The 27,375-nt window shown below is 36.0% G+C and overlaps 1 protein-coding gene across 1 annotated transcript in view; it reads left to right on the forward strand.

The window, feature by feature from the left end:
* The window catches only part of MAU2 (MAU2 sister chromatid cohesion factor), a 93,162-nt gene that overhangs the window by 2,464 nt on the left and 63,323 nt on the right, over positions 1–27,375 (forward strand). Inside the window, exons 2-4 of the mRNA XM_069086908.1 lie at positions 22,628–22,645; positions 22,861–22,926; positions 24,439–24,534. Coding sequence (XP_068943009.1) covers positions 22,628–22,645; positions 22,861–22,926; positions 24,439–24,534 — 180 coding nt within the window. The remainder of the gene's footprint in view (positions 1–22,627; positions 22,646–22,860; positions 22,927–24,438; positions 24,535–27,375) is intronic.

Consider the following 27,375-nt stretch of genomic DNA (forward strand, 5'->3'; position numbering starts at 1 on the left):
CTGTGGTAGGTGCTGAGGATACAAAAATATCCCCTGCCCTCAAGGACCTAATGTATAGAAAGATGAGGAATTGAAAAATATATACAACCTTAGACAAAGTAAGTTCAGGGAGAGAGCACTAAATATAACCTAACTCAGTATATTTGCTAAGATGAGAAAAAGGAATCAATTTTTAATTCAATAATCTTGCTGCAGTCCACATGAGAAGAGCATATCTGTGTTTTTGTGGTAGAGAATAAACTAGTCTTTAAACATATCTTCCTACTATACTTCAGAAAATAGACCAGATTCCAGAGTACTTGCTTTAATTACTTTCTGTATTTCCTTGAATTTTGAATGGGCTTTGTTAGTACATACCCAGTGATGATAACTATTAACTTAAGCTTATGGATAAGCTGCTCAAGAGCAGGTGTCCTATCCACAGAGTTGGTGCTTAATAAATGTTACTTGAGTTAAGGGAGGTGGTACCAGTGATGAGAAAACCAAGATTTAGAGAGCTGAAATATCTTTGCCTGATATCAGTAAGTATCAGAGGCAGTTAATGAGCAGGATTAATTATAAGCCATTTGAATGCTTGAGAGTCACTATCATGTACTGCCTTCATGTTATCTTCAGCCTAAACATCCTCAGTTCTTTCAGCCAGTCTTCATATGATATGGACTTAAAGCCTGTCACCATCTTTATTGCCCTTCTTTGGACTATCTCCGCATATTAGCATCTTTTCTAAACTGTGGCACCCAGAACTGTACACAGTACTCCAGGTCTATCTCCAGCATATTAGCATCTTTCCTGAACTATGGCACCCAGAACTGTACACACTACTCCAGGTCAGATATGGTCAGACCAGAGCCAAGTACAGAGGGGCTATCACTTTTTTATTCTAGATTATTCTATCCACTGCATTACAACAAGTTTTTTTCATGATACCTCTACACCTCAGTCAATTCTTTTTTTTTTTTTTTAGTATCTCTGACTATTATTTTCACTGTCTTATTTTTCCTGCTCAGATATCCTCATAAGTCTCCAGGAAGTCTCTGCATAAGCTTCCCCATGAGTCATTTTGTTTTTTATATAATTTTCCCGTCGTTTTTTATATTGATGTTTTCCATCTGCTTAGTCAAATTGGCCAGGTTTATGATGAATTTCAATAGTTACTATAGTTCAGTTGAATTTCAGAATGTTTAAAAATCTTCATGGGGAGAAATTTGTTACATGTTGCAGGGTTCTTGTCAAAACAGTCTTGGGTGCTTTTCTCCTTCCTTGGTCATTTTCTTGAAGTTGAAATTGTGATACTGGAGTGTGATACAGTGCTTCTGATCTAATTCTAGATTTAAAACTTGAGTAACACTTATATCTACCCAATTATTGGCTCATTTCCCAGCTTTCTGTGGATCCCAAAGCAAATACATTTCGTAAGAGGACACTTATACCTCTTTTGTCTGGTTTCGTTACTTGTTATTTTGACAGTTACCGTAGTTGGCAGTATTATCTAAATTCTTAGCATTAGGTGGTGTTTCTAGGTAAATATTTCATAAATTTAAGGTGGGTGCTTTATTATTCACCAGTTACTCGGTTATTTAAATGTAAACTGTTATTGCTGATTCAGCCTGAATGTATTCGTGTGTGTGCGCGCGCGCGCACACACACTTGCAACAAAACGTAAGCATTTGTATTGCTAATGCTAGCAGGCCAGGTGGCACAGGGCCACCCAGCATGGCAAGCCCACATCAGAAAAGGTGCTCTGCTCTATGAGCAAAGCAAAACTGAAACAGCTCAAAGGAAACGCAGAATGCACAAATTTAGAGAATCCACCCCAAAAGTTCATAGGAGCTGTTTGTGCCCGGCCTGTGGTAGAGCATTCCAGCTCATGTTGGTCTGATCAGCCACAGTCAGACACGCTGAAACTTGACTCTAGCATAGTGCTGTCATCTTGATGGTCTTTGAGAATGAAGGACAACAACCAGCTACCAACCATAACAAAACATAGAAGTACGTTTGAAAGAATGGCTCATTTGACTATGGGATTCATATCATGAATACAAGAATAGTTCGATATTAGGAAAATAGTATAATCATATCAAATCAATTTACAGAATTATAGATTCTGAGTTAGAGAGGATCTCAGAGATGTAGTCCAAAATGTATCTAAACAACAATCTCCTCTAAAATACATACAACAGGCAGTCTAGGCTTTGTTTAAATATTTCCCATGACAGAGAACACACTACCTCCCAATTATGCTTTTTTACAATTGAACACTCCATACATCCCAAAAAGAGATTTGGACTTCCACAGTTACAGGATTCAAACCCAGGATCTCCTGTGTACTAAACAGGTTTTTTAATCAATTAAGCCTTTTAAGAGCTGTTCATCCACCTTTGGTTTCCACCTTCACCTAACTCTCACCTCTGACTCCAAGAAGCTGTAGCATATGCAGCGGCTATACCCCGGTAAAATTATCTTGGTAGATGGGTTAACCCAGGTTGAGAATGACTGACAGACCTCAAACCCATGGTTGAGTTAGGGGGGTGTCTACCCCAAGTATGGGAAGACTTCCCCTGATGGAAGAAGCAGATGAGAGCATTTTGTTTCAACAGCCATGAAAGTGGCTGAAGCAGGTGCTTTGGAGTGCTTAGAGGTTGGTCAGATATTGAAGATGTTGGCCAAGGTCATCCACTGCATCCTGGGTCCTTTCTAGTCATCCCAATTTTTGTCTTGCCCCCTGGATTTCAGTGACTGTAAGAGAAAGTGAGATTGATGACTTTGTGCATCTCATTTAAATCTAATTCAGGTGCAAGTCAAGATATCGCCCCGCAATATCATTGGTCCTCTAAAAAACGAAGGATGAGCAGCAACTTTGTTAGATTTTTCTTTTTGTGAGACTTCAGTTTACCTTTTTATAGTTCTGTTTTCTGGGGACAAGCAAAACAAATCTAATTCCCCTTCCACATGACAACCATAAAGAGAGCTTTCTTGTCTTGTCTTGAATGAATCTCAGGTGTATCTTATATGACAAGAACTGAAGATCTTTCACCATGCCATTTGCCATCTTCTGTATTTAACCCAGTTTATTATCAATGTTCTTCCTAAACTGTAACATTCAAAACTGAACAAAATAGTTCAGAGGCAGTCTGACCAGGGTAGAATACAATGAGACTGTCATGTCCCTATTCTTGAACACTGCACCTCTCTGAATTCAACTTAAGATCACAGCTTTCCCAGTTGTAATATCTCACTATTGACTCATTAAGTTAACAGTCTACTAACAACTCCAGATTTCTTTTCCAACATTTGTTCATCTATACCTCATCCATCTTATACTTATGAATTAAGTTTTTTTTTAAACTTAAGTGCAAAACTTTACATTTGTCCCCATCAAAAATTTCATGTTATATGACTTGGCCTATATCAGCCTGTCAAGGTCTTTTTGAATACTGTCTTTCGCTGTATTAGCCATCCTTCTCAGCTTTGTGTCATCTATAAGTCTGATAAATATTCTGACCATACCTTTACCCAAATCTCTGATCCAAATGTTAAACTGCATAGGGCCAGATATGTAAGTCCTTGGGTACACTACTGGAAATCACCTTATAAATAACATCAAATTATTAACTCAGGGTCCAAGTGTTTAACCAATTCTGAATTCACCTAATTATATTGTTGGCTAGCCTATCTTCTGTCTCCAATATTTCCACAAGAATATTCCTGAGAAACTGTCAGATGCTTTACTAAAAATCTAGATAAATTATACCTATGAAACTCCATGGTCTACCAGTTTAGTAACTCCATCAAAAGACCTGTTTGTGATAAAGATATACCGATTCTTTATAATCACTGCTTCCATTTCTAGGTGTTCACTAACCAATTCATTAATAAAATATTATGAAATTTTCCTAGGAATCAAAGTCAAACTCCCCATTCTATCATTTCCACTCTCACCCTTTTCTGAAATTTGAGGCATTTGCCTTCCTCCCATCATATGGTACTTCTCTTATTCTCCGTGATATTTTAAAGGTTACTACTGGCAGTGACTTAGCCATCAATACTAACTGGATCTTCCAGGACCTAAGATGTGGTATGTCTGGGTCAGGTGATTTAAACTTATCAAGGGCACCTAGGAGCTCTTGTATTGGCTCCCTACTCAGTGTTAATTATCAGCTCCTTAATGTGGTTTTTGTTTCAAAAAACAAAGATCATTCTTCTTTTTTTTTTTTTTTTTTTAAAGCAATCGGGGTTAAGTAACTTGCTCAAGGTTACCCGGCCAGGTGTTTCTGGGTGGGTGCTAAGTGTCTGAGCCCGGATTGAATCCCCAGGTCATCCGGACACTGGAGCCGGTGCTCTTACCCCCTGTGCTACCTGGCCCCTCAAAGATCATTCTTCTGGACAGAAAAAGCAAAAACAAAAATTATCAATAATTTCTCTAGTCCAGTCAGCAGTCCCCTATCCTTTTTGAACTTCTTTTCCCCAGGAGAGTTAAAGAAAACCATTTTGTTATTTTTACATTTCCATGTCAGTTTCATTTCATTCTCAGCATTAGCAGTCTAACAATATTCTTCTCTACTACACTTTGTTTTTAATTTCTGATATATACTCTTGCTTCCATCTTCTCTACATGACTTCAGAAAGCAAAATTTTAGTTGCTTACTGAATTCCCTGTGTGTATCCAAATCATTCTTACCAACCTTTGTTAGGTTCACAACATTCTTGGCCAGGAGCCTGTCATTCCTTCGTTTTTAAGCCATTGTTCAGAAATTCATAACTCATTTTCAGATAGTCAATCAACAAAGATTTATTATATGCTAGATTTTGTGCTGGGAACAGAAAGACAAAGGTGAAAAACAATCCCTGGCTCCAAGGAGCTCACATTCTATCAGGGAGACAAAATATACCTAAATATATACAAAGTAAAATTTTAGAGAGGAGGGCATTAGCAGGGTGGGAGAATGAAGAAAGGTTTCTGATGAAGATAGCGTCTTTCTAGGTACTTGTCCACTTACTGATACTGAAAATAACACTGACCCTACCTACTAGGGGTTTACAGTTTACTTAAAGGATTAAGACCCATACCATAGATAATCCTAATACAAGGTAATGTGATAAGGGCAGAGGAAGGAAAATTTGAAAAGGAAGAAAACACTTTTAGCCAGGAAGTTAAAGGAAGGCTTCATAGAAAAGGTGATGTCTAAGCTATGACTTGAAAGCTAAGAAGAATTTTGAAAGATAGGTTGGGACTAGGTTATGTAATGTTTTAAAAGCTAAACATAGGAATTTTTATTTTTACCTTAGAAGCAATAGAAAGTCACTGAAGTTGATTAAAAGAGCCTTATAGTTCAATCTGGGCTTAAGGAAAATTACTGTAGTGGTAGCAGTTTGTAGGATGAGCTAGAGTAGAGAGATTTGAGGCAAGGAAACCATTTAACATGCTGTTGCAGTAATATAGGCAGGAAATGATAAGGTCCTGAACTCATCGATTACCTGAAGTAGTAGCTGTGACACTAGAGGACTAAGATGTGAGAGATGTTATAAGGGTTGAAACAGATTCGGCAACAAAATAGACATAGGGGGTGAAGGGGGAGTGAGAAGTTCAGGATCATGCTAGTTTTACAACCCCGAGAGACTTGAAAGATAGTGCTTCCTTTGACAAGGAAGTTTAGAAGAGAGGAAGGCAAATTTAAAAAAAAAAATAAAAAGAAGAAAGGATAGCTTGAAAGGAAAGGATAGTTAATTTTGTTTTGCATATGTTGACTTTGAAATGTTTCCAGGACATCCATTTTAAAATGTCTAATAGGCAGTAGGTAGGACTGAAGCTCAGGAAACATGTTTATATTTTTATATGCTTTCAGATATACAGATATGAGTATACCCTTCATATTGTAAACGGTCTTCATAAGTTACTTTGTCTAAAAAACTAATAATCTGATGACCACTCCTCTACTTAGCCTTTCTTAGTTACACTGATCCAATGAGGTATATCTGTATCTATAGATATAGATGTGTAATATATACATTGCCTTGTAAATATCAATAAACCTTTAAGTTTCTACTATGTTCCAGGCATTGTGCTGGGAATTGTCAGTCATTTTTTCACTAGTGTCCAACTCTTTTGGGCCCGTTTTTGGGGTTTTCTTGGCAAAAATACTAGAATAGTTTGCCATTTCCTTCTCCAATTCATTGTACAGATGAGGAAACTCAGTCAAACAGGGTTAAGTGATTTGCCCAGGGTCATACAGCCAGAAGTGTATGAGGTCAGAATTGAACTCAGGACCTTCTGACTCCAGACCCAGCACTGTGCCACCTAGCTACCCCAAGTACTGGAAATACAAATACCCCAAAAAAAAGACAGTCCGTGCCGGAAAGGAACTTATAGTCTGATGGAGAAGACAAAACACAAAAAGAAAGTGAACAGGTAGGAGAAAGGTACCCAACATAAGGGCATGGTGGTGAATGAAGTCAGTCAGAGAAGTCCCAAAGTAGTGCTGCCAGGTAAGAAATAAGGACCTGTATAATAAGGATCCTTTTCCAATAGAATATGAGCTCCTTAAGATTGCTTCATTTTTGTCTTTGTATTTCTGTTACCTAGTATAGTGTCAGACACAATACTGAGTGCTTAATAAGTATTTATTGACTGATTAATTGAACATTACCCTTTCTGGATTATCTTTCCTAGCAACTTGTCCCTTTTCTCTGAGTTTTAAAAATTCTGTTTCATTTGCGTTTAACAACCTGTGCCTAAAACCTTGTTGGCATCCCTTTCTTCAACTTGAATTATGTTCTTAATTTTTTCTCTATAGATTCTTCTATTTCTATAGGAAACAGAATATCTTCTAAATCTAAATTATTTATCTTGCTGATAGTAAAAATCTACATATTTCTTAATGATAAGAATCTACATATTTCTACATGGTTGCTAGGCCTAAGGATCCTTTTAATAAAGACTCTTAATGTTGCACTTAAATTTATTATTCATGAGATGCTCTCTTTTCTCTGCTTTAACAGTCTCAAGCCTCATTTGTTTTGAAATACCTTATCTAGAGTTTACTTTTGCCAGTAAATGTAACTGTCTGGAACATGACTACAGACTCGTAAAATAGTCCAAAAGAAAAAATTTGCCTGAGTATATGGCAGCATATCAAGAGAATATGCAGTTCATTCATGTTATTCATTGGAGAGCTACTTACTCTCTCAGTGAGGACATGAGTCCTTAATTAGCATGGTGCCGTGGAAAGGGCATTAGGCTTATGCAGGAGAGTTACAGATTCCATCACAGACACAGTTGCTATGGTCAAGTTATATAACCTCTAGTGAGCCTCAATTTTCTCATTTGTAAAATGGGAAAATAATACTTGTTAAACTATAACACAGGATCGTTGAAGGATCAAATGAGGTAAAATATGTACAGCACCTTACAGATATTAGAGCATTATAGAAATACCAGGTATTATTAAACCTTATTAACTCTGGATCTAGGTAATTATATTTTATATATATGTGTATGTATAACATATTAATATATATGTCATTTATTAATCAGAAGATCAGTGTTTATTTCCCAGTTCTGCCACCTGAGAGTTGTCTGACCTTTAATCTCCCTGAGTTCCCATATTTATAAATGAAAGATTATACAGATAATACCTGCCTAGTTCAACTCACGAGGTGGTTGTAACAAATTAAATAATATGCATAAAGCATTTTGTCGTAAGTATTCTAGAAGTGTACGTGATTACTATTATTATCTCATTTCCTAGCTGACAGCATACAAAAGCAGAAAATTAAGGTATGAGGATAAGAAGGTAGGTACTAATAGGGGTTCATACACTGAAATGAGTAAGCAATGACAGCAAACAATGAAAGCAGGGATAGAAAAACTCTACAAAACAGACCTCCAGAAACCCTACATTTAAGTGTAGGGGCAGATATCCCCAGAGTTCAGTCTTTTGACTCCTAAAGATGACCTTAAGTCATGGGGAAAAAAAAGTTGTTATATTTTATAGATGTATGAGAAGACAGAGAATTATGAAATGTATTTTTAAATTTTTTTTAGTCTTGTGTTTGAAAGGAATGAGCTTCAATTTTTGGTAAGTTTCATTTATATGAAATGCCTCTTTATCCAACAAGGATTGATAAATGAAATATTGCTATAATTGGGGCGTCTAGGTAGCGCAGTGAATAGAGCACAGGCATTGGAGTCAGGAGGACCTGAGTTCAAATCCCACCTCAGACACAGAACACTAGCCATGTAACCTTGGGCAAGTCACTTAACCCCAATTACCCTGCCCTCCCTTATATATTACCCTTATGTATAAGCAAATATGTATATATATATATTATTTTTTTTTTTTGCTATAATTTACTTTGATGGAGCCATGTTTTCATTGGCATGGGTACTCTCATACTTTCTTCTCCATGCCCTTCCATAAATTTTTCATAGTGGATCTAGCTCCTCTGCAAAAGGTCTCCTAACATCTTAGAAATAGCAGTGTGCCATTTGTGCTATCCCTTCTTGCTACATGAACAGCCTTTCTCTTTTTCTGCTTATTTGTGTTCTTAATATAGTATCTTTTACTTTGCTCTTATTTTCTAGTCATTACCTATAAAATGTAACCACTAATTATGCCTGCTGTGTCTCTCAGTTCTTTTTTGTATTGTTTGTCATTTTTATTCTTCTGAGGTCAAGGTGGTCCATGATCTTCAATTAAATGGAATTATTTGGAAAATATTAATATTAAAATATAAAACTTACAACAGAGAGCAGCTTGGGATTGTTAAAATTTTCTCAAAGGCGATCCAACCTGATCGTGTCTTCATATTCAGGTCTGGACCTAGTTCATTATCCAGAACACTTGTCTATAATAAATATTTTGAAAAACTGACTTAATAGGCCCTCCATACTGATATAATTCATTATCAGGCACATAGTAAGCACTTATTAAATGTTGATTGGATTGGATTTATTCACTTTGTTTTTCCAATATAATTAGCTAGGCCATTCTCTTCATGGAATCAAAGAATTAGGAAGGACCTCAGAAGCCATCTAATTCAGTCCATTACTTGAAGTTTCTCCTCTAAAATATAACAAATAAGTGGTCATCAATCTTGTGCTTGAAGTCCTCCATTATGGAAGCACTTACTCCATTATGAGGCAACCAATTTCACCTTTGGACAGCTCCAATTGTTTTCCTTACTTCAAGCTAAAATTTGCTTGCAACTTATACATGGTTGTAACTCCTGTAGTATGATTTTGATTCTGTCTTCTAGGACCAAGCAAAATAAATCTAATCTCTTGTCCACTTAACTGCTCTTCTGTTCTTGAAGATAGCTAGCTATTGTGTCCGTTGCTGAGTTTCTTTTTCTCCTGGCTAAACAACTCCAGTTCCGTTGATTTATCCTCACATGGCAATCTGTCATAGCATTTTATGTAATCTTAATGTTGTGTATGGAAAATACTTTGTTTTGCTCATCTGAGTCAAAATCTTTTTTAAAAATTGATAAATAATGGATACAGTCGGATTTTATAATCTGTATATCTCTCAGTTGTGTTAACATAAAGATGTGATCTATTGTAGCAGAAACAAAAATCTGTTCCTTTCTCACAAGGATCTGCTTGATGTAAATAGATACAAATCCATTTCTGTGTGAATAAAGGTGGATGTGATTAACAGAAATTGTCAGTAATCTTTGACAAACCATAGAGTTCAAGGTTCTGCAGACCTAGATATAGGCAAATGTCCCAGTTTCCAAGAACAACAAAAAGGCAATGGAGTTTTCAAACTGTAGGTCAATGAGTCTGACTTGGATTCCTGGAGAAATTCTACAGAATATTACTTTTCTTAATGAAGTGGGTTTTGAGGTGGTTAGGGTTTTTTTTCTTCCATTTTCATTTAAAAGGTAATAAAAATTTGGTCTCTCTACCTTGCCCAGGCTAGGAATACAATGGCTACTGGCAGGCCTGAGTCCACTGTTGATCATTCCCAGGGGTTCACCATATCAATGCCAGACTTATTGGCAGAACTATCAAGTTTATACAATGCACCAGTATCATTCTCCTCTGGTAGTAGTGATTACAGGTGTGTGCCACCTTACCTGGCAATGAAATTAAATGAATAGTTTGTAAATATTTAGTTAGAGAAATGGTGTTTATTAAGATCTTGCATGGTGTCCTTGAGAAAAGTTCATGGCATGTAAACCTTATGCTTTTTAAAATAAGGTTACTAGACAAATAGATTAAGGGAATGCCATGGTCATAGCATACTTGGATTTTTACAGTCTTTGATGCTTTCTTTGTAGACAATATGAAGAATTATAGCCAGGTGATAGTAGGTGAATATAGTGGATTTAGAACTGAATGAATGAATGGACCTGAAGGATTTATTGTGAAGAGGGTTTTAAAAGTGGGGGGAAGAAAGGGGAAGAAAGGATAAGAACCTGCAAATGGGCTCTGGGGGAGGGAAAGAGAAGAGAGGCAAAGGAGCAGGAGTAGACTGTATCAGACCTACATCACTGGTGCTGAGCACACTTCTCATTCACCACCTTTTTCTTTATGAAGAGGAAGCAGAAAACAAAGAAAGGGGGAAATATAAGAGAATAAGTTGGAGAGAAATGTACAGTTAACAATTTTAACTGTAAGTTGGATAAATTCACCCGCCAGATGAAAGAAGAAAGCAGACCGGATTAAAAAGCAGAATCCAATGATATATTATTTACGTTCAAATATTTACATATTTGAAATATAAACAGGTAAAATAAGGAACTAGAGAAAAATCTGATATGCTTCAGCTGAGGTAAAAAAGGCAGGGATCACAATCATATATATTTCTTACATTAGAAACAAGCCTACGTGTTTCTTAGCTGTTCATGACACCTTTACAAAAATCGACTGTATTGGGGCATAAAACTTCACAAATGAATTCAGAGAAGCAGAAATATTAAATATATCCTTTACTGACCATAATTCAGTGAAAATTTATATTCAATAAAAGGATTATTGAAGGACTGAAACATGAATTAGAGACTAACTTAATCCTAAACAATTCTTGTCAAAGAACAAATCATAATGCAGCATCATACTAAAACTACCGGTACAGGGATTAAGGGAAAATTTATATTTCTAAACCTTTTCATCAATAAAATGGAGAAAGAACAAATCAGCTAATTGAGCTTAGAACAAAATATACTAGAAAACCAACAAATTAAAAACCTCTGTTTAAACATCAACATAGAAATCTTGAAAATAAATAACAAAAGCAAAAATTAATTAAAGGAACTGAGTTTTTGAAGAGCTGTAAAAATACATAGATCATTAGCTAATTTGATTTTTTTTATTATTTATTTTTTTTTTATTTTAGAAGGGGGAAGGCAGGGCAATTGGGGTTAAGTGACTTGCCCCAGGTCACATGGCTAGTAATTGTTAAGTTTCTGAGGTTGTTTGAACCCCTGTCCTCTTGACTCCAGGGTTCAATGTGCCACTTAGTCACCCCCCCGACTTTATTCAATAAAGGAAAAAGGGAAACCCATTGGTGGCATCAAAAGTGAGAAAGGTGAATTCACAACAAATAAAGGAAATTATTAAAACTATTTTACCCAATTGTATGCTAATAAAACAACCTAAGTGAATTGGAACAGCATAAGAGAGGATTCAATCTAATCTCAAAAATAAATTAAACAAGCCATAAATGAACTCCCAAAGAAAAGGAGCAGATGGATTTACAAACGAATTCTATCAGACATTAAAGAACAATTAATTCGATTTCTACCTAAGGTGTTGGAAAAAAATAGGAAAAGAGCCCTACCAAGTTTTTTCTATGATATGAATATGATCTTGATACCTAAAACAGGAAGAGTAAAAGGAGAAAGAAAATGATAAATCAGTATCTTCTAATAAATACTGATGCAAAAAATTTTAAAATATCAGCAAGCAACATATCACAAAAAGCATATACATTATGGTTTTGTTGGATTTATACTAGGAATTCAGGTTTAATATTTGGAAAACTTCAAAAATAATTGACCATATCAATAATAGTAACAGAATTAGTGATTATATCAATAGATGCAGGAAAAGTGTTTGACTCTAGATACAACATCCATTCCTGTTAAGTAAAAAAAAACACTAGAAAGTAATAGAATAAATATATCTTTCCTTATTATGATAAGAAGTATCTAAAACTAGGAGTCAGCATTTTATGTATTGGAATAAACTAAAAGCCTTTTCAGCAAGGTCAAAAGTAAATCGGTGCTATCTATTATCACCATTACTGTTTGATATAGTCCTAGAAATGTAGGTTATTGTAATAAGACAAGAAAAAGAAATTGAAGCAGTAAACACAGGTAAAGAGAGTACAAAATCATTGTTTGCAAATGATGTAATGGTTTACTTTGAGAACCCTACAGTCAACTAAAAACTTCGTTGAAATAGTCATTTCAGCAGAGTTGCAAAAAATAAAATAAATCCACAGAAATCATAAACATTAATATGGTACTAATATAAATCAACAAAAAGAGACAGAAGAAATTCCATTTTAAATATCTACCAAATTATAAAATACTTGAAAGTCTACCCACTAAGACACACATAGGAACTATATGAATAGTTCTTCACAAATACTCCTCACAAAGACATTTAATTGGAAAAATTTTGTTTTTAGTGGTTATGCTCAGCCAATGTAATAAAAATGAAAAAACTACCAAAATTAACTTATTTATTCAGTGCCATACCTTATCAAGGGATTTCCTTTTAATGCCAGAGAAGTAACAATCAGATCTCAAACTATACTACAAAATGGTAATAATTAAAATAATTTGATACTGGTTAAGAAAAAGGTTAATTAGTGGAACTGATTAGCTATACAGTATAGAGATACAAATGAGCACCTAGTGTTTTGTAAATGAAAATCTGTAAATCAAAAGGATTCACTACCAAAACTTCTGGGAAATCTGAAATTTGGCTGAAACCAGGTATAAACCAACACCTCACTGTGCATGATGAAGCAAGGAAGAAGTCATACTTCAGATCTCTGCATGTAGAAAGAGTTCAAGACCAACCAAAATGTAGAGAATCGTATAGCTTTATTTTTTGATGATGTAAAATTTTCACACAAACCCATTGTAGCTAAAATCAAAAGGGAAACAGGTAACTGGGTAAAAAATTTTGCAGCAAGTTTCTGTGATAAAGGGCTAAGTCAATTCCAAGACAAAATGGAACTGATTCAAATTTATAAAGAGAATTCTTCCCCAGTTGATAAGTGGTTAAATGATATAAACAGATAGTTTTCAGAGGAAGAAATCCAAGGTATCAATAGTCATATGAAAAAATACTCCAAATCACCAATAATCAGAGAAATACAAATTAAAGCAATTGTGAGGTTCTACCTCACACCAATCAAATTGGAAAAGTTGACAGAAAAATTTGGAAAATAACAAATGATGCAAGGACTCCAGGAAAATAGATGCATTAATGTAGAGTTGGTTGATCCAGCCATCTGGAAAGCAGTTTAAAACTATGTCCCAAAAATTACCGAACCTTACATATCTTTGGTCCCAGTAATACCACTGGTAATTGTGTTCCCAAAATAAAGAGGAAAAAGGACCTATTTGTGCAAAAATATAGTAGTAAAAGGGAACTAAGGGGGTATGCTTTAACTGGAGAATGGCTAAATAAATTATAAAATAAATAATAAAATAAAATGTGTATAGTTATGTAAGAAATGCATGGAATGTTTTTAGAGAATCTTGGGAGGATTTGTATGAACTGGGGCAAAGAGAAGTGAGCAGAATCAAGAAAACAATTTATACAATAATAACAACATCATAAAGACAATTTTGAAAGACATAACTCTGATCGAAGCTATGTCCAGCCATGATTCCAGAAGATTCAGTAAAACTTGCTTCCCACTTCCTGACAAAGAATTGATTGACTCAGGGTACAGATTGAGACATGATATTTTTTGGACATGGTCAATCCAGGTATTTGTTTTTCTTTATTTATGCATTTCTTTAGGAGGGGGGTGTGAAAATAAATTTTTGTTAATTAAAGAAATAAATTTTAAAAAGAAAAAAGGAAACTCAGAATAGTTCAGTGTCAGCTTAGAGAGCAATTTGTAATGAAGTGCTAAAAGTGACTCATACTTGGCGCATTTTTATTCATTTTGCAACATTTTTATTTGTAAAAAAGAAATAGATAACACTTTCAGATGACATAGAGCTTGTAAGGGTAGGAAGCATTGACTGACAGAATTGAAATATAAAATAGCTCAACAGGCTATAATGTTGGGCTAGATCTAATAAGCTAATTGAATAGCATTATGTATGTCTTATACTTGGATTAAAAAAAATCAAGTTTTTCAAGTTTAAGGATGGAAGAGGAATGCTTAGACAACAGTTTGTATGAAAAAGTAAGGATTTTTCATGGACTGTGCATCATCAGTATAACATGGCAACAATAAAACTAATTTAGTCTTAGACTGCACTAAGAAAAAGAACACAGAGTCCAGAATAAGAGAGGGGAGAGTTCTCATATCATACTCTGATGAATGCAGATCTGGAGTGGTGAAAGGGTTTTAGAGACCATATAGGGCAAGTGCTGAAATAACTAGGGACATTTAATATGGACAAGAGAAAATTTGGGGGAGAAAGTGGAACATGATTGCTGTCTTCAGATATGGTGAGCTATATTTCTGCAACATTTCTCCAGGCTTTCAGGATAGATGTTGACATAGTTTTTCTGCATATTTTCCATAAAGAATATTGATAAAGAGTATGCAGTTTTGTAGCCCTTTGGGCATAGTTCCAAATTGCTCTCCAGAATGGTTGGATCAGTTCACAACTCCACCAACAGTGTGTTAGTACCCCAAGTTTTCCTATATCCCTTTTCAACGTGCAACATTTTCTTTTTTTTTTCTTTTTTTTTTTTGCCATATTAGCCACACTGATAGGTGTGAGGTGGTACCATGGAATATTTTTTAAAGATGGAAGATACATGAGTATATTTGGAGGCAGCAGGGAAGGAGCCAATAGATAGGGAGAGTTTGAAAATAAGAGAGTGGGAGAATGATAGTGGAGGCAATATACAAGAAAAGTTAAGCAGAGGATGAATCAGAGGTGTGTGTATAAGGGTTTGCCTTGGCAACAAGGGCCATCTCTTCACCTGAGATCAAAGTAAAGAAGATATCTGAGTGATGTGAGATGAGAAGGAGGAGTTCTCTAAAAATAGTTTTAATTTTTTTGGTGAAGCATGAGGTCCTTAGCAAAAAGGGTGGATAGGAGAGGTACTGATGAGAAGCTTGAAGAGATACATAAAGGTTTGGCACAGGAGGATGGAAGATAAAATCACTAATAGGGAGAAATAATATTCTGTGAAATAATGTTTGGTACTTGCTTAACAAAGGAGATTATCCTTCCATGTAGGAAGTACTTCTTTGTATCATCTGTTTTCACATATGGCAAGATTGTTAGTACATCTGTGATTGTCTTCTAGTTGTGTTAGACTCTTGATAGCTGGACATGGTTCATAGTTGAGTAGGGATAGGGATGGGAACCAAACCTGTGATTTCATTAGTATTAAGAGCTCTTGGATTAGGAAACTCCTATCAGTGCAGGTCAGCATCTTCTCTGCAACTTACTGTCTAAGGAGTTGCCTAGAGCAATAAAAGGTTAAATTAGGTCTAGGGTCCAGGGTCACAGGAAAAATGTGTCAAGGGTAGGACTTGAACCTAGCTCTCTCTAGTGTTGTGGCTTGTGGTCCCTATCCACTAATCCATATTGCTTCTATATATTAAGAGTGTCAGTGATTTAACTATTATTGTAGGTGGTCTAAGAACTCTTTTATTCTTATTATTCCATTCTGGTTTTCTCCCACTCTTGTTATTGCTGCTGTGCAAGTAGGAGATTGCAGATCTGAGGATGATTTTATTTTTGTTCATTTTTTCAGTTACCCTGAATGCCCTAGGTAGAGGTTGGTTACATTTCCATATGTGACCATTTACATAATTGACACAAGCTGGAAAATTATAATGCTTATTCAGAGGAATCTCTACAGGGATGTGATGCTAAAGAATTATGAGAGTGGTTTCATAAGAATTTGTTTCCCGGGGGCGGCTAGGTGGCACAATGAATAGAGAACTGGCCCTGAAGTCAGGAGGACCTGAGTTCAAATCTGGCCTCAGACACTTAACACTTTTTTTTTTTTTTTGCTTTTTGGAGGGCAATTGGGGTTAAGTAACTTGCCCAAGCTTATACAGCTAGTTTTTTTTTGCTTGTTTGTTTGTTTTTCTCTTAAGAGTCTGGGGTCAGATCCGAACTCAGGTCCTCCTGACTCCAGGGCCGGTGCTCTACTCACTGTGCCACCTAGATGCACTGACACTTAATACTTATTAGCCATGTGACCTTGGGCAAGTCACTTAACCCCAATTTCCCTGCCTTCCCTCCTCCAAAAAAAAAGCAAAAAAAAAAAAAAAAAAGAATTTGTTTCCCAAAATGTTTGACAGCTATACCAGGCCCATACAAATGTTTCCAAGTCTGAGACCAAGGAAAAACCCAGTGATCAGAATCTTCAAAAAGCTGAGGCTGTGACCAAAGAATAGCAAAAGAAAGTGACCCAGAAAGTCCCCCTGCTAGTGACAATATTGTTTAAAACTGTGATTGAGTATGAGAAATAGATAATAGAATACAAGTTTTAGAAGTGTAGAATTGCAGTGGGAAAAGGGAAGGCATCATGGTGGAGCATTTTTAAAAGATTTTTTTCCCTGCTCTTGTGACTTATACACCATTTACTTTTTTACATATACTTTACATTTAATATACTCATTCAGAGCAGGAGGGATGATCTGAACCAAATGTTCACTGCTGTTCAAGGCTGAAGAATTTTCAAAGAAGGTACGGTTTGTAGGGCACCAAAATTCACCAGCAAGTCTGTCACTGGATCAGTACTCAAGCTCTTTATAGTTTGGTGAAAATGTATAGCTAAACGTTTTAATAAGTAAGAAGAAAGGAGAGGATGAATTTTAAGATTACTTATTTCACAGCTTTTTTCAAACTTTTCTTCTATAAAATATATACTCTTCTTGTGTTTTTAAAGTTATTAAGGGTAATAAGGTGAAGTATGTAGCTGTAGAGGAGGTACGAGGGATTAGTACCTGTGATCTTTCCTAATGACTTCTGTATATGGCTCTCTAAACATACAGGAATAATTGATTTGGCCTTGAGTAAATTCTTTAATCTCTTTAGGCCAGGCCTGCACACACCAGAAATGTAGGGTTACCACTAGGTACTCTCTTGTTTGTACTCAGCCACCAATCATCATCAGTCTATTTCTGGTCTAACCTCTCTGCTGCCTCAGGAAGTTTAGCCTATTTTATATATATATATTTGAGGGTCAGTTGGGGTTAAGTGACTTGCCCAAGGTCACATGACTAGTTTTTGTGTTGTGTCAGGTCAGATTTGAACTCAGGTCCTTCTGACTCCAGGGCTGGTGCTGTATTCACTGCGCCACCTAGCCGCCCCAGCCTGTTATATTTTTGGCCTCTACCTACTGCCAAATTGTGCTGGTCTGTTCTAGTATCCTCATGTATAAATAACTACAGGGTTAACTAGATGATCTCCAAGGTCTTTTCTAGAGTTCTAACATTTGTTGTCCTTTCTTCTCTTATCCCTTCCAGCTTTGATGCTCTGTTTTTTTCAGGTCTTTTACAGTTTAGATATTCTGAGTTCCTTATTCTAAGGCCTTTTCTGACAATGAAACCTTATGTTCTAAGTTCCCAACCATCTCTAAAATTCCATGATTCTACACTATCTCCTTAAGTATTATGATAGTTTAGGGGGTTCTTAAGAAAGAATAAGATGTATTATTTACAAATATTTAGTGAAAGACATGAGAGGGAATTGAAAGAAATTGGACTTGGCCAAGTAAAGATAATGACCATACTGCAAGACCTTAAAGAGTGACTTTATGTGAGAAGAAAATAAAAGACCACATAGATATAATAAATAGTTACTGGCTTCTTTCTCTTCTTTGTAATTGGGTAATAAAAACATGGTGAAGATTTTCCTTTCTACTTCTTTCCATACTCCGCAGGTAACCAAATGATTGGCTTTGTTCCATTAAAGTTTAATACAAATGTCTCTTTATGAAGGCCTAAGTCCCAAATGAGGAACTTGTGGTAGGAAACATGGTGAGAAGATCACTATGTCACATACTTAAAAGGAAATCTTTTTAGACCAAATATAGGGACTTCACCCTATTTTCTTGTCTTTGCTAGCAATAGAGTTACATATCAAAAGTCCTGGAAAATTGGACCAGTTTTATAACTGATACCAGGAGGTATTTGTCAGGTTTTGCTTCAAAATAAGTGTGACAGTTATTGGGGAAAATGTATTATGATCAGTGAAATCTTTTACTACTTCATTTATGTCCATTAAGTTAATTTATAGTTAGTCAAATAACTCATAAATAAAAGGAAGAACACTTTCTAATTTGTTTAGGCTATATAAGCATTTCTGGTATTATCCTTTTACATTCTGTGTGCAGCCTGAAGGTTATAACCCTTTAGGAATCCAGCTGGTGCCATGCTTTTGCTGTCTTTATACCAGTTATTTTTATTGAGTTCTATTTGGGGTTTCAAAAAAAAAGCTCAGTGGCCTGTTTTGAGAGGAGACATAGCTGCTTTAATTTAACTGGGTGAGATAATATATGGAAAGCAATTTTTAAATGGTAGAAAGTATTATATGAATGTCATCTACTCATATCTATTTTGTACTCAAATCAATAGACTCTGTGGCACTGTACATTTTAGATATAGGGAGCCTTTAAATCAGCATGCCCAATTTAGAAATGTAATTCCAGGCAAGCAGTCCCCACCTGTAGCTGCCAATACTATTCCCTCCACATTACTGCTACGGGATCCGTGCCCCCTTCACTGCTGTCTCTGAAGCCCCGAGAGGCCATTCCCCCTACTTTGACCTAATAGATAAATGAAACTTGAGCCCTGTCTCAGTTCAATTCAACAAGCATTTATTAAGTACTTAAAATGTGTATGGGCCTTATGTTATGCACTAAAAATATAAAAACAAAAAGAAAAAAAAGGTACCAGTCCTTAAGGAACTTACATTCTGCTAGAGAAAACCAATATGCATACAAGTAAAATGTAAGCTATTTTAGGGAAAGAGAGCATTTACCACTAAGGGAATAAGGAAAGACTTCAAATAGAAGGTAGCTCCTGAGCTGAGCCTTAAGGAAAACAAAGGTTTCTCAAAGGTTTTCAGATTTAGGCTACAACAAGTAAGGCAGTTTATTTGGAACATAGAATCTGTGAGGTAGAAAGATAGGCTAGAGACAAATTGTAAAGGCATTTAAGTGCCAAATAGAGGAATTTGTGTTTTATCCTAGAGGAAGGAGGGTGTCACTGTAGCTTCTTGAGTAGAAGAGTGATAGAAGCAACCTCTGCCTTAGGAATATCAGTTTAACAGCTGTGTGGAAAATGGAGTAGAGAGGACTAGAAGCAGGGATATCAATTAGGAGACTATTAGAATAATTGAGACCAGAACTGATGAGAAGCTAAAATGCTGTTGTACTAATGTTAGTGGAAAAAAGGGAATTACTTTGATACATGTTATGGAGGTAGAATTATTCCAAATTGTGGCTAATTGAAAGTGAATTGGCATAAAAATAGAAAATGTCTCCTGGGTTATTAGTCGAGTGACTGGAAGAACGGTGGGTATTCTTGACAAAAATGGAGAAGTTTGTAGTAGGGAAGATAGTGAATTCCATTTTGGATATGTTGGGTTTAAAATGTCTTTGGAACATCCAGGTAGATATGTTCTAGCATGCAGTTGGTGATAATGAATATATAGATCTAAATTATTTGTGTTGAGGTGATTAGTTAAACCAAATGGAGCTAATTAGATATTTAAAAGAGAGTCTATAGAGAACAAAGATTTGAAGGTTCAAGACAGAGTCTGGAAAACATCTGTGATTAAGGGACTGGAGATCCAGCAACAACAGAAATGAAGAGTGGTACAACTAGTTAAGGAGAGAGCTAGGAGAAAACAGCATCATGAAAGCCAATGGAGGAGAGTATCTGGGACGAGATCAACAGTTGTTAGAATCTGCTGAGAGGTTAGAAAGGATGAGAACTTAGATGGCCTTAAATAAGAGAGCATTGATAACTTTGTATAGAACCATTTCATTCAGATGTGGGAGGGGACCATATTATAAGAGATTAAGAATTTAGTAAAAGGTGAGGTAATGAATGTAAGACCCTTTCTATGAGTTTGGCTGTGAAAAGAAGAGGAAATACAGTATGAGAGCTCCTGGAAATTAAAGAATCAAGTGAAGTTTTTTTTTAATTTAATTAATTTGTTTATTTACTTTTAGTTTACAACAATTCAGATCCACAATCCCTTGAGTTTCAAATTTTCTCTCCCTCTCCCCCCCCCAGCAGCATGTAGTCAAATATAGGATCTACACATACCTTCACATTAAACATTAGTCAGGTTGTAAAGAAGTATCATAACCAATGGTATGAATAATGGAAAAGAGAAAAGAAAACCAAAAAAAAGAAAGAGCTTTTTCTCTGGAAGTGGATATCTCTTTCCATCATGCGTCTTTTGGAGTGGGTCTTATAACCTTACATTGCTGAGAGGAGACCAGTCTATCAAGATTAGTTGTCACACTTACGTTGTGTCTGTAATTGTATACAAATTTCTCCTGGTTCTGCTCTTCTCACTCAACATCAGTTTATATAAGTTTCTCCAGGTATTATGAAGTCTGTCTGCTCCTCATTTCTTATAGCACAATAATATTCCATTATATTCATATACCACAACTTGTTCAGCCATTCCCCAATTGATGGGCATCCCCCTGATTTCCATTCTTTGCCACCACAAAAAGAGCTGCTATAAATATTTTTGTACATACGGATACAACTTTGTATAAACGGGTACCACTTCTATGATCTCTTTGGGATACAACCCTAGAAGTGGTATTGCTGGGTCAAAGGGTATGCACTTAGTTATAGCCCTTTGGGCATAGTTCCAGATTGCTCTTCAGAATGGTTGGATCCGTTCACAACTCCACCAACAATGCATTAGTGTTCCAATTTTTCCACATCCTCACCAGCATTTATCATTTTCCTGTTTTGTCATCTTAGCCAGTCTGGCCGGTGAGATGTGGTACCTCAGAGTGGTTTTGATTTGCATTTCTCTAATCCATAGTTATTTAGGGCATTTTTTCATATGCTTATAGATACCTTTAATTTTATCCTCTGAAAACTGCCTGTTCATATCCTTTGACCATTTATCAATTGGGGAATGACTTGTATTCTTATAAATTTGACTCAATTCTTTGTATATTTTAGAAATGAGGCCTTTATCAGAGATAATGGTTGTAAAAATTCTTTCCCAATTTTCCACTTCCCTCTTAATATTGGTTACATTGGCTTTGTTTGTACAGAAACTTTTCAATTTAATGTAATCAAAATTATCCATTTTGCATTTTATAATTCTCTCTACCTCTTGTTTCATCATAAAATCTTCCCTTCTCCATGAATCTGACAGGTACACTATTCCTTGCTCCGTCAGATTGCTTATAGTATCAGCCTTTATACCTAGATCGTGTACCCATTTTGACTTGATTTTGGTATACAGTGTTAGATATTGGTCTACACCCAGTTTCTACTGTACTGTATTGCAGTTTTCCCAGCAGTTTTTGTCAAATAATGAGTTCTTTTCCCAAAAACTGGGGTCTTTGGGTTTATCAAACAGTAGATTACTATTGTCATTGACTGCTGAATCTCATGTACCCAATCTATTTCATTGATCCCAAGTGAAAGTTTTTTAAGGATGTGGGAGACTTGGTCATGTTTATGTAGGTAGCAAAGAATGAATCAACAAATAGAGATTGAAAATGAAAGGAAAAGATGGGAAGAGGGAAGGGGCAAGATCCTGAAAGATATAAAACTTTACAGGAACAAGAGTATATGTGGGATGGCCTTTGCAGGAAGGGACACATTCAACAGAGATAAGTTTATAAGAAGGTAGAATGGGAGATATTATAGATGATTTTAGCAACCCACTAAACCCACAACCTCCCCCATATTGGGGAGGAGGTATTTGGGGAGAGAAGGAAGATAAGCATTGTATGTAGATACAATTGGTGTGTAAGAGGACTACAGTGTGTTGTCAAGTCAGATAAAGGAGCTATCACTACTGGATGGTGGGGAGGTATTAGTGGAATTTTCTTTGGAAGTTTTCTTTGAAGCAGTAGTCTTTGAGGTAGGCTTAGGAATATCATTAGCCTAGATGAAGACAGGATGAATTTTGGAAGTGAACAAAGATCTAGAAGTAGGAAAGTACAGGGTGTGTCTTAAGAACCAAGAGCTGTACAGCTGACTGCAGTGTAGAGTAAGGAAGAAGCCGCTGTGTAAACTAAGGCTAGGAAGGCAGGGCCAAATTGTGGAGAGCTTTAAAAGCCTGGCTAACGAGGTTTACCAGAGAGTGGAAACTGCCCCCAGAAATGATCTTCTTTTCAGGAAGCAACAAATACATAACCCTTCCCCAATTCTTCACCTCAAATGCCTTGTAAACTTTTGCTATGTCAATGTCAGTTATTATCTAATCCCCTTTTTCTTTTTTCTTACAGTGGTTGATATCCCAACAAGTATCCTTTTCATGTAGTTATTTCTCTTAAAGTGTTGCTCTGTCAAATAACATATGTCGTAAACTTTGGATGAATGGCCAAATATTAGTCATCCAACTCAATATAGCATTGGGACTGCATATCATTGTGATTAAAAGTGATTATCTTAGTGTATAGGTCTTTGCAATATAATTTTTTTTTGCAGTTTTCATATTTCCTTAACTAGGTGTCACTAGATTCCGCAGTTTGAAGATGTCAAATTTGAAGCAGCAAGTCTTCTATCTGAGCTGTATTGCCAAGAGGTGAGAATGTGTTGTTGTCACACAAAAATTGAGTCACTCTTTTATAACTATAACAAAAGGAAGTCAGAGTAGTTTTTAAATTTAGAATTTCTCTAGTTTTTAAAATACCTTATGACTTTCTTACTTCAGGTACCCTATTTTTAGGTTATATATGTATAAACATTTTTTAAAATATTAAGATCCTTTTATAGGTATATAGGTAGACAGAAAAAATAAATACCAAAATAACTTCTGTATGTTTACTATTTTTAGTCTGAAGACTGATTCTTTTTGCATGGAAACTTTTTAAATTCGTATGTATATTTCATCCCACTCTACAGAAAAACTGTAATATATGCTTTTAGGTTCCAGTTCCCTCTTATCAGTAACTCACTTAATAATTCCTTTTGATTCTTATAATTGCATATGCACATATGACTATTATGTGCAAGGCTTTTTTTTTTAAACCATAATTGTGGGCCTTCTGCTCCTGCTTTTTTCACTGTGCATGATTTGATATGGATCTTTACATATTTTTGCATAATTCTTCATATTCCATTCTTTATGACTTGAACAATACAGTATAGTACTCCATTATTTTGATGTATCTACGATATTCTGTTCAACTGTTTGCCAAACACTAACCATTTAGGTTGCTTCCAACTTTTCATTACCACTATGTATAGGGCAGTTACAAACATCTTTGTTTAAATTAATTATTTCCTTGGAATAAATTTGTAGTAGTAACATTACAGAAGTTAAAGGGAATAATGAATTTTCTGGTTATTTCATACAACTAGACTGTACTACAGAAAGATTACACAAGTTTATTTTGTTTCTAGCAATGCCTCTTTCCTCATAGCCTCAATTGATTTTATCATTTATCTTTACATCTTTTAAATTGATGGACTTAAGTACTTTTATTTAAACACTCTCTTTTTCAATATAATGTTATTTAAGAGAGCCTGGATTGGGGCGGCTAGGTGGCGCAGTGAGTAGAGCACTGGCCCTGGAGTCAGGAGGACCTGGGTTCAGATCTAGCCTCAGACACTTCTCACACACACACACACACACACACACACACACACACACACACACACAAAACTAGCCATGTGACCTTGGGCAAGTCACTTAACCCCAATTGCCCTACCCTCCCCGCTCCAAAAAGCAGAAAAAAAAGAGAGAGAAAGCCTGGATGATAAGTGGGCTGAGAGCTTCACCTAAGAAGGTACTCCTATCTGGTGCAGAATAGGTAAGACTGAGGTCTACATCTAATTTGACTGAAGTTCTATACTTGATTGTTTCAGACTTGTCCAATGATAAATTATTGTGTGGAAAATACACTATGTATCTGGTACAAAGCTTAACAGAAAATAATTGAGTTTTACATGGCAGATATTAAGAAAATACATGGCACATATTCCAAAACCTTTGATAAGCATGACTAGTAATGGCCATCAGAAATTGAGGCTGCTGTGTAAATAATTTTATTTGAATATTGATTTTTTTTTCAAATTAAATATATCCTTTCAGAATTCAGTTGATGCTGCAAAACCACTCTTGCGTAAAGCAATTCAGATTTCACAGCAAACACCCTACTGGCACTGTAGACTACTCTTTCAGCTTGCAGTGAGTATCATTTTTCTCTATATAGAGATGAGAAATGCCCAAGAGGCATAATTATATTGTATTTTCTCTTTATGTAGCTTTATAACCATAGGTGGGTGACCAAACATCTTTATCTCTCTAAAATGGGGGAAATACTTGTCCTGCCTAGCTAGAATTTTCTGAGAAAAGTGTTTTGAAGGCAAGAAAGTAACATATTTCAACACTGTAAGGATCCACAATTTCATCAGTTTGAGTACTCCCTCCACTGACACAAATCAGAATCACTCTCCAACTTAATATATAGTCTTCTGAAGTTGCTATAGTAGAAAATTCATCACCCTCTAGCTAACCTGAAAAAGAGCTTCTTCACATTTGACTAGGCAGGTCCTCAGATGACAGACTTTTAGTCTAGCATCAGACCTGAATTGGATGCTTTTCCTTTTGCTAGGATCTGTCAGAACTTGTACTCAGCTAGTATAGCTTTCAGGAACTCAGGGTCATTTCCATGCCATGATGAGATATCAGAATGTGACTAGTGGAAGAAAGTGACTTATAAATGTGAAATGATTATTATCAGAAATAGCTAAATAGAAAATTGGTTTTAGCTTTGCATCTCTAGCTATTACAAAGAGAGCATGTAGGGAATGGGAAACATTTAGGAAAGTATTAATTCATCATTCGTTCAATAGGCATTTATTAAACATCTTCTATTTGCCAGGAACTGTTCTAGGCCCTGGGAGATACAAAAACAAAAATTAAAATATTCACCCTCCCTTCAGTCTGTTGAGCTTACAGGGAAAGATCACAGAAATTAAATACACAGAAGATGCAAGGTGATTTTGAGGTAGGATAGGGTTATTAGCAACTTGGGAAATAAGGATAAACCTTCTATAGAAGGTGGCACCTGAGCTGAGCAGAGGTGACAAGATTATATTGTAGATATGGGGGATAGTCTATACAAAGGCATGGAAGTAGGAAGTGAAAGGTCATGTATGGGGAATCCCAGGTAAGCCTTTTTGTCTGGCATGTTGTAAGTGAAAGAAAGTAATGCACAGTAATCTTGAAAAGATAGGCTGGAGCTAGATGGTAAAGGACTTTAAAAGCCAATTTGTATATTATGCTAGAAGCAATAGGGAACCATTGCAGCTTCTTGAGCAGAGAACTGAGTTCATCAGAACTGTGCTTTGGGAATATAAATTTGGTGGGTCTGTTGAAGGTGTATTGGAGAAAGAAGAGCCTGGAGGCAAGGAATACCACTTAAGAAACTATTGTAATAGTTCATGTGAGATGATGAGGCCCTGATTCTGGGTGATGGATAAATGAACAGAAGATAAGGGACAGATGAGAGATACAGTGTGGAAATAAAATTGATGTGACTTGGCAACTGATTGTGTACAAGGGGTGAGAGAAAGGAAATAAATAGTCCAGGTTAACTCTAGAAGCATGATGATGCCCTCAACAGAAATAGGAAAAATAGGAAGAGGGGACAGTTTTTTAGGGAAAGATAATGATTTCTGATTTGAACATGTTTAATTTGAGATACCTATGGGATATCCCATTAGAGATGTTAAATGGGCAATTGGTAGTGTGGGAGTAGAATTTAGAATAAATATTGGAGCTGGAATACATAATCTGGAAATCATTTGTATAGAAATAATAGTTATTCCTATGGGAACTCATGAGGTTACCAAGAAACAAGGAAAAAAGTTCAAGGACAGAGCCTTGGTGTACCCCCACACAAAGAGTGTAGGTCGGACATGGGTAATGATCTATCAGAGACTGAGAAGGACCAGGCATGAGATAGCAGTGTCACAAAAACCCAAAAAGGAGGAAGTGGTCAGTAGTATCAGATGTTACAGAAAAGATGTGAGAGGGGTGCATTGGATTTGGCAATTGAAAAATCATTGACAGCTTGTTAAGAGACCAGTTTCAATTGAATGGTAAGGTTGGAAGGCAGAAAGGGGCTGAAAAATAAGTGGGAAGTAAGGATGTAAAGCAAGAATATAGGTAGATTTTTTTTTCTAGTAGTTAGACTGAAAGAGAGGAGAGAGATGTAGGATGATAGTTTGATCAGATGGTGGGATTAAGTGAAGGGAGTTTAAGGGAGAGTAGGGAAAGAGCTCTGTATCTCAGCTTCTTATCTCCTTTATGTCTCTAACAGTAGGTCTTTTTTCTCAGTCTCCCACTAGTTAAATCTCATTCTAGAGACTTTCTAGAGCCATAATGTAGTTGGAAGTAGTTTCTTTTAGATGAAAATTCTTTCAATTCTTTCTTGTTTGGCTCATTAAGGCAGGAGTGTTCGTTTTCCAAAAGACCACATGCCTGAGTTCTTTTGAAGCCAAACTAGGCATATTGCCACATTAGGACCTCTCAGTTTTGATGCTGCATGTTGATTTCTGCTAGTGGGAGAATATTACTGCATACTGTTTGTATAGACTATAATATTATTATATATTTTATTAATTTTATTCTTCCATATGTCATAGAATCTTAGAATTAGGAAGGCCCTCAGAGGTTATTTAGTCTGTTCCCCTTGTGAATAGGGCCACTGACTTTGGAGTCAGAAGACCTGGGTTGAAATTCCTACTGCCACTTAACATCTGTGTGAGTTTGGACAAGTTACCTGACCTCTTTGGGTCTATATCACCAATGCAATAGCCACCGCAGCTGCTATGAATATGAAGTCATATTCCAGGTTTGAACTGTAAGATATAACAGACTCCCTTCTTAAAAGACAAAACCAAGATATTTATTCATATGCCAGAAAGCCAAATCCACCATGGTAATAAAGAAGTTGCTACATATTACCAATGCAGGGAGCACCGCTATCCCCAAACCTCCCTTCCATCAGGCCTCCCCACA

This window comes from Petaurus breviceps, unplaced genomic scaffold (genome assembly GCF_028583685.1).
Source record: "Petaurus breviceps papuanus isolate PSGF00001 unplaced genomic scaffold, PetGlider_PUasm1.0 180, whole genome shotgun sequence".
Taxonomy (NCBI): domain Eukaryota; kingdom Metazoa; phylum Chordata; class Mammalia; order Diprotodontia; family Petauridae; genus Petaurus; species Petaurus breviceps.